The 13,854-nt window shown below is 39.9% G+C and overlaps 1 protein-coding gene across 7 annotated transcripts in view; it reads left to right on the top strand.

Annotated features, from left to right (window-relative positions):
* Positions 1–530: 530 nt before the first annotated feature.
* The window catches only part of SUGCT (succinyl-CoA:glutarate-CoA transferase), a 338,348-nt gene continuing 325,024 nt past the window's right edge, over positions 531–13,854 (top strand). For 4 of the 7 annotated variants that reach the window (XR_008747491.1, XM_055806142.1, XM_055806141.1 and 1 more), the window contains exons 1-5: positions 532–776; positions 4,529–4,580; positions 4,678–4,751; positions 8,286–8,371; positions 9,171–9,221. Coding sequence is in view for 4 of the 7 variants with exons in the window: in XM_055806142.1 (XP_055662117.1) it covers positions 620–776; positions 4,529–4,580; positions 4,678–4,751; positions 8,286–8,371; positions 9,171–9,221 (420 nt within the window). In the remaining 3 variants the exon portion in view is untranslated. Of the gene's footprint in view, positions 777–4,528; positions 4,581–4,677; positions 4,752–8,285; positions 8,372–9,170; positions 9,222–13,854 lie in introns of all 7 variants that reach the window. The other 3 variants (XR_008747493.1, XR_008747492.1, XM_055806140.1) reach the window with 2 other exon arrangements.

Consider the following 13,854-nt stretch of genomic DNA (forward strand, 5'->3'; position numbering starts at 1 on the left):
CTGGATGTCCAAGTTCCTAGCGCTCAAGCAGTGGCTTACCCAGCAGCTAGATGTGGCAGTGAAAGAACCCTCAAGTCTACTTTGTATAACTACCGTGGTTTATTACGCGGGATCTAGAATTACTGCCGCGGCAGCTGCAAGATGACGCTTCGTTTATAGAGCCCAGCCACCTGCCACGCTAAGAAAAACAGAAGGGGCAACGCGCTTTTAACCGGGGGAGCCGAGCCGGGCTGAGCGCTAGCCGAGACCGGCCAAACCCAACCCAGCCGAGCCGAGCCCGGCCGAACCCATCCGAGGCGGGCCGAGGCGAGCCTGACCGAACACAGCAGAACCCAGCCGAGTCGAGCCCGGCCGGACCCAGCTGAGCCGAGCCGAACCCTGACGAGCCGGGCCCAGCGCAGCCGAACCCGGCCGAGCCCCCCGGTGGGGAAGGAGCGCGGCACCCGGCGGCGCTGCCAGCCCTCACGGCGGGCGGTGCCGGAGAGGAGGCCCCGCCCCGCCCACGCTGCAGCGCTGCCCCCGGGTGCGGGCAGGGGAGTGCTGGGCCGCTGGCGCTTGCGCGGCGCCGGCTGGCGCGCTCGGCCGTGGGTTTTGCAGCGGCGGGCGTCGGAGCGCGGAGATGCTGGGCGGAAGGAACCGCCGCTGCGGCGGGCTGTGGAGGAGCCTGTGCCCCGCGGCCGCCGGCGGCAGCGCTTGGCCGCGCTGCCCCAGAGCCCTGAGCGCCGCCTCCCCTAGCAGCGGCGGCGGGGCGCGGAGCGGAGGCACTCCCCCGGCAGGTAGCCGTGCCGCGCCTTCCTCAGCCTGCCCTTCCCTCCCCCTGCCCTCGAGTGCCGCCGGGGCTCCGAGGCCGGCAGGGGCCGGGGCCCTCGGCGCGGGCGGGACCGCTGAGCCCTGAGGGACGCTGCGGCCGCCCGTGGCCTCCAGCGAGGCGGGGAGCTGCCCTGCCGGCAGCGCAGGTGCAGGGCGCGTTACCTGCGCCCCTCTGCCGCGGCGGGGTGGCGAAGGGGGTCGCTGGGCGGCCGGGCCTGTGTAAGCGCGGTGGGTGACGCGGGTGCGCGGGCGGGGGGCGCCGAGGTCACCGCGGCTGGACTTTGCACGTGCCGGCGGGGGCACCCTCGGCTCGCGGCAGGGGACAGCCCGCTGCCGCGCGCGCCTGCGCCTCGTTTCCCAAGGGCTGGGAAACTTCGTGCAGTCTGTTTTTTTGGGTTGTGGTTGGTTTTTTTTTTTGTTTTTACGAATCAAAATAAAGCTGAGCTGCAGCAAAGTAATTCTCTTCTGGCTCTCGGGTTGTTCTGTTACCTAATTAATGTGGAAATACACCAACAGCTGTGTTGGTTGCATTAGAAGCAGGGAAAGTTTGGGATTCAGGTTCCCAAGGTGAATGCACAGAGTGCGCCTATTGCTAGTGAATTCACGGTAGTGATGGACTTGATGGTAACTCGCTGGAGGTATAAGTTAAAAACTATTGATTGTGCAATCAAAGTAGAGATGATAGACTTACGGAGTGATGCCCTCCATAATTGGAATGGAATCTATTTGCTTGCTGTTACTTTGTATTGGTGCAAAACCATTAAATGTACTAACCAGCTTTATTCTCAGTGTCCTCTTCTGTCTCTTACAAGCATAAAGGAAAGTTTTTCTGGGAATAGGACCTGAAAATTAATATTTCTTCTATAGAATGATTTCTCTGTTGCTTGCTTACTAATATTGTTCCATTAGACCAACCTCGGGCCAACCTAGTGAGCTTAACAAAAGAGTTTAAATCGTATTGAGAGTAAGTGGATCTATTTTATTCTTTGTCAAAGTTACTTATAAAAGATGTATGACTGTCCAATTTGCAGTAGACTCAAAGAGTTTACAAATAATATATAGTTAGAGCTGGGAGAGTAGATTTTTCTTTCAATCATCAAGTTACTGGAATAATTAATAGTAAAATTACAAGAGAAAATGTGAGTTAATGTTTTGGAGAACTTAAAACATTGAGCCAGAATTCTGAGAAAAAACGCTCTGTGGGGAAAAGTTTAACTTCAGATATGCACCTGATAGGAAGCTAGTGAAGAGGAGAAAAAATTAAATAAAAAGATGCTCTTGTCAATACTGATAAATTCGGATCTCTTCTGTTTGTGGTGTGGTTTTGTTTCCTATTGTTCCTGCAATGAGGGGTTGGTAGCACTCTGGTACTCGAGATCAGTGTACCAGAACTGCTGTTTTTCTGTCAAAAGGCATTGTTTTGTAATTGTTTGAAACATTTAATCGTTTCAGCCATGTAAGTATCTTGCTAGAATGCAAATTTAGGTCCTCTGTGTTTTCTCTTGTGAATATCTGTGCTTTTCCAGTTTGAAGAGGCTAGCCAGTCTATTTTATTTTATATTTTTTCTCCAATTTTCAAAAGTAAGCTTTTGATCTCTCTTGCATTTCATCATTGTGGACATCTGACGTCAGTGATATGATAATCAGTAAGAATCCATCAGTCTTAGTTATGCATAAATGTGTATTTACAGGCTAATCTTAACACTTTATAGGCTTCTCTGAGAAGTATCTTTTATGGATTCCTACAACAGCCACAGGTAGAAAACCTGTGGGCTCTGAGAAGTTGCTATTTCTCTCCTAGTGTATCTGTGAGAAACTTACAGGAGGAGAAAAAATGAGCCATTGAAGTAAGAGAGTATAGCTTTAAAAGATGTGGAAAGAATAGAGGAAGATGGGCTCTTTTTGTTGACTTAAATGTTCGGTTGTTTGTTTTTTTTTTTTAGGGAGCTGTGCTTTTCAGTAAAGTGGCTGCTTAGATATTTTCTGTAAACAAAGTAATGCTGTTGTGAAACAAATGGTGCACTCAGTTCCTTAACAGACAAGCATATGCTTAAGTGCTTGCTCAGCTAGAGCCAACTTGATAAAATTGAGGTTATGCTGCAGAATCTGTGGTGTTTACCTGGGACAAACACAAGTGTTGTCCAACACCTGGAACACTGCAGTGTGCAGCATTGAACAGAGGTAGCAGCCTGACTTTACTTAAAGGCTTTGAAATGTGCCAAACAGATGGCTGCTTCTAGATAAGCTCACTTTCAGCATGCTGCTTGATCTGTATATTGTATTAAAAACCAAAACCTGTTAAACTTAAATCCCTTTGGAGCGGTTTGTAATACTTGAGGAAAATGTCTTAAAGAATGGGATGCAAGTGTTCTCATTGAGAGCAGTACAGTGAATGAAAACATTTTATTAGAAGCCTTGAACTCCTAGCGCTGCTTCATGTCTCTGTAGCTTTTTTATTGCATGTATCTCTCTGTATCCATCAGCTTCTTACCATATATACTGTAAGGTAGGTGGGAGAGTTATGGGGGTTACTGAAGGGTGGCTCAGGTCTGACGGAGGGAGTGTGGAGCAGGTGACACAGGCATTTGTTGCTGTGTGACTCGGGAGATGCACCGTGCAGCCCTGCATGCTTTGAGGGATTGTGCTTCTTTTCTCCTTCCTGTTCTGTAAAGAAGCCTGTGCTTGAATTATTTTTTTTTTGTTTGTTTGTTTTGGATTTGGTGGGTGTTTGGTTTTTTTTTGTTGTTATGTTTTGGTTTGGTTTTTCGCTGTGTTTTAAATCTTTCTCTGACCTGGACAAACATCAAAAAGATGCTTATCAGAAGTTACTATTGCACAATTTTTATATTTTTATGGTGTTACCAGCTAGGTGCTTTATTTCCTGTGTGTATGTGTGTGATATGAGACCACCTTCCAAAAAATAATGAAATTACCATTCACACAGGGCGGTGAAGTGTTTTTATCCCCATCCTGCAATGAAAGTTAGCAGAAGATAACCCAAGGTCACCCAAGAGAGAGTTGGGCAAACCTATGGTCTAGGCAATGGGATTGCTTGCTCTGTCTGTTACACTCAGTGCCACCCCTGTTGTTTTAGGGCTAGCCAGGCTGGAAAGAAGGAAAGCGTTGTGATTGCCTTGTATCTTGCATGTGTGACTGCCATTGAAAGTTACAGATAGGAAAACAAGTATTTCCTTGGCTTGTATGTTCTGTCTTCAGTTTTGTAACCTTTTTTTGAAATGTAGTTTATTTTTGTGTGTGTGTGATGCAAGTGCATAAGTCTGTGCAGGTCAAAACAGTTTGTGAGGGTACTGTGCTTCACATTGGTCTGCTACTCAGTTTTAGTTTGTGTCATTCTGATGTTGCTTGCTGTGCTTTTATTGGAGCTTTCTTCAGATTAGTCTTTAAAAGCTATATGGGTGTTTGTGGAAGGAACATATAAGAATATCTCTAAAAAGTAGATTTACTGTAGAACTGCTAGGTGTTTAGAATAGGTTCTGCAATGGTAACCAGAAGGTTTTCCAACTTTGAAATGCTTTATTAATGTAATAATAATATAACTCCTAATAACCTACCTGTACAGAAAGCTTTATTATCCTTTATTTGCGGAAGGAGATGAGGGAGGGTGTTGAGAATGTCATAAGAGGTGTTTCAGATTACCAATAAGAAACATATCTTAAAAATATTGAGGAGTAAGTTACTGTTTTCTGTTTCTTGTCAGGTGCTAGTAATGTAAAGCCATTGGATGGTGTGAAAATTCTTGATTTAACCAGGTTTGTATTTTGTCTGTAATTTGGAACAGTCTGTCTAGATGCAAATTTTCAGATAGGAAAACCTAAGAAAATCTTTTTTTTTTTTTTAATATTACAGGGTGCTTGCAGGGCCCTTTGCCACAATGAATTTGGGAGACCTAGGGGCTGAAGTTATCAAAGTGGAAAGACCAGGTAAGATTTTTATGTATCTATTTTAGATACAATAAGAATGTGGGGTAGTTCAGCAACTATTTGTTGATGTATTTTAAGTAATACATGACAGAATGCAAAATTGAAGACATTACTGTATCTGTTTGGTGTGTTTCTGGTGACAGTGTGTGTATGGTATCATTCTAAGAAAAAATTGTAGCTATTTAATTGGGGTTTTTTTTGAGCCAGTAGTTTTCAAGTTTTGGGAACATTTTACATCTTCATACTATTTCTGATGTGGTAGAAAACTAGTTATTAGGAGGTTTGCTTATACCTGTATGATCCCTTGGCTTTAAATTTAACACTGTGCTCCACCTGTGTGTTTTGATCAGTAGTCGATGTCTGTATTTAGAAAACAGTGTGAGAACAGTTGAAGTTGTAAGGTCAGGTAGCTTTTTCAGATACTAATGTACAAAACAGTGCTGAGTCATCACTTAATAAAGTGTCTTATTCCATCACTCAAAGCTAAATTGATTTTGTTTGAATTGTTTGGACTTTGCTTAGACTGTAAATTGGGCTTCTGAATGCTTAGGTGTTCGGTGGGTTTGGTTTTTTGGTTGTGTTTTTTTTTTTTTTTTTGTGTGTGTGTGTGTGGTTTTTTTTTTTTATCATGTGGTAAGAGGATTGAGGATTAAAACAGGGTTTTAGGTGTAGTGTTTGACATGCAATATTTGACATACACACAAATCCTTCCAGCAATTAGTTACATAAGAATTACAGAAAAGGTGTTTTTCCTGTTTGGGAATTCAGAATTTTCAGCTCGGTTCCCTCTGAGCCAAAATGTCTCAGATAATTTTAAATAGGAATACATTTTACTACTCAGGATTAGAATACTGATAAAATGACAGGTGCTTTAATTTTGGAAATAGACTCCACATTCTATTCTTCTATTTTCATTTTTATTATTACAGGAAAGAAAGGTAATATGAGCATTTAAAAATATATATATACTGTTTGTTAGCACTGCTTTTGTGTAATATTATACAGATCTAGTGGGGCAGGCAAGCGTCTTGACTGGTAGAGTATAAGATGACTTGCCCTTCCCTATCAACTTTCTATTGAGAATAATTTTAATATTGCAGCACAGTTTCAGGTTGTTAATTAAAAATTACCTTGTTGGAGAAATTTTTCTTTGGAATTGTGCAAAGTGAACAAAAGTTATTTTCTGCAAGAGGTAGTTTCATCTTTAATGTCCAGGATCTGATATTCCTGTATAGGTGGAGATGGAAGTTCATTGGAAAAGGGAGATTTCTGAATTTGGATGCAAATCTTCATGCTAGTGCTGAAAGTGTCTGAGGTTAGTGAGCTGTGAGTGTGTAGTTTCAAATGCAGAAACTTCTGTAGCTCCATCTGAGTCTGATTGGACTCTGGGTAATTAACTTCATAAATAGAATTAATTTTATTTTTGTGTATTTGAGCTTAACACAACGGTTTTCTTCTCCCATTTAGAACATACGCTTCTTAATTTAAGAGTTGTTGAGGATTGGTAATGATAAAAAATGCTTCATTCTTGTGGAATAGCTACACTTTCTAGTTCTTAAGACCATACAAGAAGATTAAAAAATTGCATGACATTCAGGTCTTTTTTTAGGAATATTTCCTGCATTTGGCTTTCAGTTTTATACATCATCATGCATTTGAGGCATGAAATTATGCCACAGCAGCTGCAAATTTTCATGTATTTTTTCTTTCTTGAAGTTTCCATTTTTAAAGTTTCTCTTTTTTGGTATTACTACTTTTGAAAAGAGCTGGTGAAGATAATTACACACTTGAGATACTAAAACATATTACTTCGCCTATATTTTATTTTAAATAGGAAATATTGGAAGTTTGAACATTTAACAAAATGTAGAATGTCTAACCGAAGTCACACATCAACCTATGGGTCATCCTTAATCACTCACCATTGTTTCAAATGTTTTCACTTTTGTGGCAGGGCAGAAGCTGCATCTATTTTGTACTATCTGATGAGTCTGACAGTGGTATAATTCCAAGTATCTAGGTAGTAGGAATGGAGAAATGTCAGTGTTTAGGTATGAAGTAATGGTTTTGGAGGTATGCATTCCAGGTCCTAGAGTTTTGTTTTGTGACTGAAGGAAAAGGGCAGCCTGAGAATTCTGAATTTCAAACATTTTAGAACATGAGTAATTGGCTCTTTCTGGGAGAGGATATCTACTTTCACAGGAGTATTAATCTGTAAAGGATAGTAGCCACAGTAGCATCCTGCATGGAAAGTATTACTGAAATGTGTTGTTTTGAATGGCTTGAAGTGGTAATATACAGAAGAAAGATATTTCCCGTCCCACCCCCCAAGCTTCCTGCTTGAACCAAACTAGTCCTTTGACATACTAAACAGTACAGATGTTGATAAGTAATTGAAACATTTGTATAACTTCTACCACAGTCGATCTGAAATGACTGTAGACTGTGGACTGTGTTACTTTGTGTTACTGCAGTGTATAGCACAACTGTGACAGTGGCTATATGATGTAAGACCTTCAGCTTGTTTCTGTGTCTGTGCTAGTATCAAAGAGTCTTCTGTGTTGCCTCACTAAGGAAAGTTTTTACTCAGTGAAGTTAACAAGTAGATAAAGTCTAGTTATTGAAATAGATGTAGGAATGTGCATGCTTGCTAGAATTCGGGATGTTGATTATGTCTGAATTTAAATTTAGCTTTAATTCTAATTGAAATAATTGCCAGTCTTAATGACATTTAAGAAAGGTTTCAAATTGGAAATTAAGCATAAATCATACACTGACATCAATGTCTGCAGCAGCTTTAATGCCATCTTACCTTTTGCAATTGCTTCCTTTTGTTGGTGTTCAGCAGCGTGCAGTTTAACAAGTTGTTGCTGATCAGTGGTGTCTTGACATTGTGTCCAGAGTGTTTCAGGAATAGCTTGTTGACCATGTGCAGTGTGACTTGGTGCAGGGATAGAGCTGCTGCTAAATTCTTCTGGATTGCCTTAAAGAGTGACATTGTAGCAGTGCTTTAAGGTAAAAAAACAACCCCCAAACAAAAAAGCCCCTTCCACCTTCCCCCTGGGTGCCCCCCCCCCCAAAAAAAAAAAAAACCAAAAACAAAACACAACAACCCAACCAACAAAAACACCCCAACAACCAACCCCCCCCCCAAAAAAAAACAAACCCCAAAACACCAAAACAACCAAAAACCCAACAAAAAACCACACCAAAAAAACAACCCACAAACAAAGACAACCAAAAACCTGCAAATACATTGGTGGTTTGTGGCTGTATAGTAATATTTTAAAGCTTAAAAATAGTCCCAGCACTAGCAAGCACTGTGTTCACTTTGCTTAATCACATTCACTTTTAGGTGTTTTTTTGATATAAATATCCTTATATATATATATATATATATAAAACTAATTTTTGTCCTGCCTGCTAGATGAAGCTTAGGTGGTTTAAATATGTTGGGGGAAAACTTTTTATTCTTTTTGTTTGTTCACAGTGGGATATTGGACAAATATGAAAATGTGTTGGCATTTCTTTCAGGAGCTGGTGATGATACAAGAGCCTGGGGTCCACCCTTTGCTGGAACAGAAAGTGTTTATTTTCTCAGTGTCAATAGAAATAAAAAGGTAAGTGGAGTGTGGCATTGAACATTAGCCAATGTTTTCTGTAATTACAACTGAAGACATAACAGTTCTTTGTTTGATTCTTAACATATATAATGGAGCAATAGTTACATTGGCCTTAAATTGTGATGAATAAGTTTCAGGAGAAAAACCAAAGAGTTCCTTTGAACAAAAAAGGCTGCAAACCTCGTATGGTGCTGTGGTCAGCTGAGGCAAATGCAAAAAGCAAGAGTGGTCCTGAATGTCCCCAGCTGGTGGTGCAAATTGACTGGAAATGAACACTGCTGAAAGTCAGGGTTATTTTATTTGAAGGATCAGTTTTTTTCAGGGGCATCAGCTCAGTTGACCTGCTTCAGCTGGTAGCTGGAGCTGGAGGAAAGCAGGCATCATACCACAGTTAGGTTGGCTAAAGGTAGCCTGTGAAGTTTCAGGTTTAAGATGAAGTTTCACGACATGCCTGAATTGTTTAATGGCTTGCTGCCATTGAAACAAATGTTTTTGGTGTACCCATGCATGCTTGCAGTAGCTGCTCTGCAAACATACAGTGATCAGACTGCAGTGCAGCTTCCAGCTGTGCATCTGCCATACTCGTTTCAGTGCTTGTCTGATATGTTGGTGAGACATTTCTGCTTGCTTTACCAACAATTTCTTTTAGCAGGGAGAGGTGGTGTGTGTGTAAATATTTACTTATTTGATTTAGCTGTAGTGTGAAACTTGACTGTTGGTTATGTTTAGAAGAGGCTGATAATCACCAGAAGGGCTTTCACATAAATTACTGTTGTATTTTTTTTTTTATCCTCAGAGTATAGCTATCAACATGAAAGATTCAAAAGGAGTAAAACTTATCAGAGAGGTACGTTTTGATAGCATGAAAACTGTGCCTATTTTGAGCCTGAGTAATAAAAAATAAACTCTATATTTCAAGTATTAGTTTGATATCTGATATAATTTTAAAAGGTACGTTAAGAAAATTTGTTACATTACGGTATATAGCCTCTGTGCTCTGTTCCTTTGGTCTCAATGTTAAATGTAATTTCTAATGATTTTAGATATAAAATTTACATGAAAATGTTACTGAAAGTCTCAAATGAAATATTGTGAGGAAACAGTCTAACAGCCTAGTGCTTTCCTTTTACTGTTGCTGTATGTGATCTTGTACTACTTCATAAGAAAGATTCAAGCTGGACTGATCTGATGAAGTCAGTGAGCGGTTTACGAAGAGGAGATACTGGGCTCCAGTGTTTGCAGGTTTTTGAATGTTACAATGTATTCATGTCTTCTGTTGCTGTGTGTCTTTCTGAGAAATATTGTCCTGTAGGTAAACTTGATGTTTGATTCTTTTTTCAGTACTTGAGTTCAGAATGTAAGGGTCTTTTAAGAGTGATCCATTTTTCCATTGAAAAATTAATAAAAGTATCACATCTCACATTCTGTGGAACTTGTGCACTTTGTCATCCCTTGTTTATGTATTGAAAAATACAAGACCTTCTACTTGCCAACGCTGTGGTTTTAGCCCTGCAGTACCAACACATCTGAGAGGGTGAGCTGGCTTTTGTTACTGTTTGTTTCAATATCAGTTCCAATCAGTTTATCACAGTGAGACTGTATGTGTCCTGCAATAAATGGAATTTGTCTGGTAGTATTTTTTGTTGTGAATATTGCCTGAAATGCAAATAGATTAAGTTGTCTGGTACTTTTTACCTTTTTTCTTCCCTGTCAGCTACGTAAGACTTCCACATGAAGCATCTCTTTAGAGTTTATAACCCAAGGGTTCTGTAGTGTCTTTTCTATTTGCAGAGCAGAACCATTTATTGCTGATTTGTTATGAAGTTGTATGTTTATCTTTTAAAGGTTTTGGAAATGGATACAGTCATTTGGAATAATTTTGCATGGTATAATGCAGATTTTCTTTTTTTTTGGATAAACTAGTTACATTCTAAATAGAAGTTGTTCCTCTTGCACAAGAGTATCTTGTTATTTGACCCTTAAAAATGGTGAAAGAAAAAGTACTCTCTGCAAAACATTCGCTGATTTCATGTGTATGAACTGGCCCTGTTTGAAGAATCAAAGGCAGCTGAGCCTTTGAGTCAGGATAAGCTGGAGAAAAGATGGCTTCAGCTTGAGCTTATGGTGTGACTACCACTGTTTGTGGTTAGGAAGTTTCCCTTTTCTCATCTTGACATCTGTGCAGGAAGATTACTGATTGCTTCTCGTTTTAAATGTATAGCTTTCCGCCTGTGATATGGAGAACCTTTTTATGGTCCGTGGAGTTGAGTGTCTGGTGACTTAAGAATTTGCAATACAGCTTCTGTACTTCAGGCTCAGGTATCTGGTTAAGTTCAAATCCCACATAATTTTTGAATCAAAGTTATCAGCTTTCTTCTCTCTCATTTGTGCATCCTTTCTGTCAGCTCAGTGCTGGGCTTCCCACCCTTTTCCTGCTAGTAAGATCTCTTGTATCACTGTAGTGTAGAGCTATCATGATGCTGAAGATGGGATAGCTGGCAGTAAGAGTATTTAGAGCTACAGACAAATGCTTCCTGCCAGCAGCAATATTAATTTTTCCCTTAGCTTGATGTCACTGAAACAGTCAAGCAGTGTAGGAGAATTATTTGCTAAGATGTGATGTTATGGAATCACCAGTGAGAGAACTAACTCTGTTAAATATTTACCACACTAGCAGTGGAAATGAGGCAATCTCCTGTGAGAAAGTTATTTCTTAGCTTGTTACTCTTTTAAGAAGAGTTGCTTTCATAACCATTACAGCTTTCTGTTCATTAAATCAATGGCATCCTTATCTGTGATATAGCAACATTGTGGACTGAAGTGATGAGGCATTACTGAAATGTGACTCTACTTGTGGAGTTGTTTGTCACTTTGCTTGATTTAGGGTGGTAGTTTTTTGGAAGTATTTGGTGCAGAGGTCTTGACATTCCATTATTGCGTCTCAAATGGAGCCTGAATATAACTACTTCTGTTTGGAGTTTTGTTAAAAAGGATATGTAAAGGGAAGTTATCTATAACAGGCTTTTGTTTTCAGTTGTCTCCTGGAAACATCAGGACAGATGTGTATAGAATTGAGGGTTTTTCAGCAATGTAATTGTTACTATGAAAAATAGTATTCGTGTCTGTAAAGCGATTGATGGCAAGAAGAAATTCAAATTTGTGACACTGGTTACTCATACAGAAATATGAATCATGTCCTGAGCCTAAGCACTATAAAGTAAGGTAATAAAGTTATAAATTTTCATTAAGAAAGGTAGCATGGTTAGAATACTAAAAACAAAGGAGTAGAGAGTCTTCAGGTATATGACAAAAGCACAGCTGTGATAACTCAGTCAGTAGTATCAAGTAAGCTGAAGAAATCTTTTTATCAGGAGTCCTGGCTGCTTTTCTTCCTTTGGCACAGCACTACAAAATGCTTGTCCAAGGTCTGCTCTTTCATAATTACAAGATTAGATGATTCCCACAAAATTATTATTTGGTCATCTTTTTTATGTTTATTTATTCTGTGCCACTTGTAGCCCTGTCTTCCTTCCTAATGCTTTTGGCTTGCTATTAACTGCTTCCCAAATATTTGTATGTCTGCCTGAATGAATTTTTTTTTTTTTCACTTCAGTGTCGGTATGTGCACCAGTCCCATGCTCTGACATCCTTCTGTTGTAATACGGCTCAATATCTCTTTAGAGCATTATTCAGCAGTTATTGTCAGAAGCTTCTTTTAAGAACCTTGAGGATGATACCTTTCTCCTGAGTATTTAGCCTTAACTGGTTAACTTCTCTATTCATGAAGAATTTGGGAATATTCCATTGGTTGGGAGCTGATGGCACTCCTTCCCTTTCATTACCTTTAGCTGATAGGTCAGCATCTCATGCATGCTGTCTCACTTGATAAAGCAAACTATTCACACATGCAAATACACAGTGTGTGTGTGAGTGTGCACATTCTCCTTTGTGTGGAGATTTTGTAAAAAAACAAAACTAAAAAACTAAACAAAACTTCCAAAAGGTATGATTAGTTAGCTTTTTAAAGTTAGGACTGTCATTATTTGTTATTGTAATTCAGTTTAATGACTACTTTGGCATGCATGATGTCTTTTTTTTTCTTTCCTGAGGCACAGACATAGGACACTGATATGCTCAATCTGGAATACGTAGTATTCCAACTCAGGTCTGTGTTGTATTGCTCTGTTAGTAGAGGTTTAAATACAAGTGATATGTTCAGAGCACTTTGTAGGACGTGGAAGTGTGACATTTCAGTTGACAGTGGACTTAAACCCTCATTGAGATGGAAAATCCCTTTGAGTTTTAAGAGCATACAGTTTGTTTGGATCAGAGTTTGAATCCAGTTCTCTGCAGTGGTAGTAGTACCCTGGGTACTTATGCTTGGTTCAGTGAGCATTAAAAAAAGTACTAAGCACAGACTGCTGCCTTTATGCATTGAAGACTATTTCCAAGCATCATGAAAACTTTAGCAGCAGAGCTGACGCAGCATTTGTAGGATGTCTTGAAAACTCAGGTTCATTTCTTTCGGAGAGTAGATATACTGCTAAACTGGGCCCAAGTCATTGTATCAGACTTTAGCGCTGTCGCCATCCCATGTATATTTCTAAGCCCAAAGGTGTGGTGCTTTTTATGTTATAGTACTGTATGTCATGCTTTCTTCCTCAGTGGCTCGTAGTAGCTCTTTAGTATGAGATAAACAACAACTCTCAAACCATTTTAGCCCATATAATCATTGCAAATTGGATAGATTATACAGTTCCAGTGAAAACAATACAAAAGCTCTATCTGATTTTGTCTCTTGAATGAATTAAGCTAATGCTGTAGCATTACCAGTTGGAAAAGTATGAACTGTGAAGGATTTAAAAAGAAAATGAAAACCCCCTTGACTTTATTTGCATAAAGGCATACTATTAGAGAATAAAGAGCTTGCCCCTATTGTGTTCCACTTGCCTTACTTTGGTGGCCTCATCTGCTGTCCTGCACACAGGGTTGGGACAGCTGTAGATCAGTCTGAGCTACTTCTGTTTTTACTAGCAAATACTTTAGCTCTGTGGAAACTTGGATCTTCTTGAAAACCTTCCTGTGACAAATGCCTGTTATTTAATAACTTCCATGAAGTTATGTTCTGTTCACTTCTATGGAATCGCAAAATAACAAACCAGCCAGCTGTCCACGTTGAAACCCAGCAATGCTTATTAAGAATCTGGAGACTGTTTCTCATTTTGCTATAGTCCTACAGGTTCTTGATATAACAACTTTAAAAATAGTTGATAACATATTTTAAAATGCACCTTTACTGTATGCTGAACTTCATTTCTGTTAATGTCTCCTTCATGCATCCCATTAACCCATTTTTAAGTGGTGTGGTACCTTGTCTGAATAAGAATCAGTTTCTATTTTTCTTGTTAAAATGCTTCCTGGTTTGGCACCCTCTTTGGCCTTACATTCAGCTGAACAGCCTGCATGCTAGAACAAAAAAT

Source organism: Falco peregrinus, chromosome 5 (genome assembly GCF_023634155.1).
Source record: "Falco peregrinus isolate bFalPer1 chromosome 5, bFalPer1.pri, whole genome shotgun sequence".
Classification (NCBI taxonomy): domain Eukaryota; kingdom Metazoa; phylum Chordata; class Aves; order Falconiformes; family Falconidae; genus Falco; species Falco peregrinus.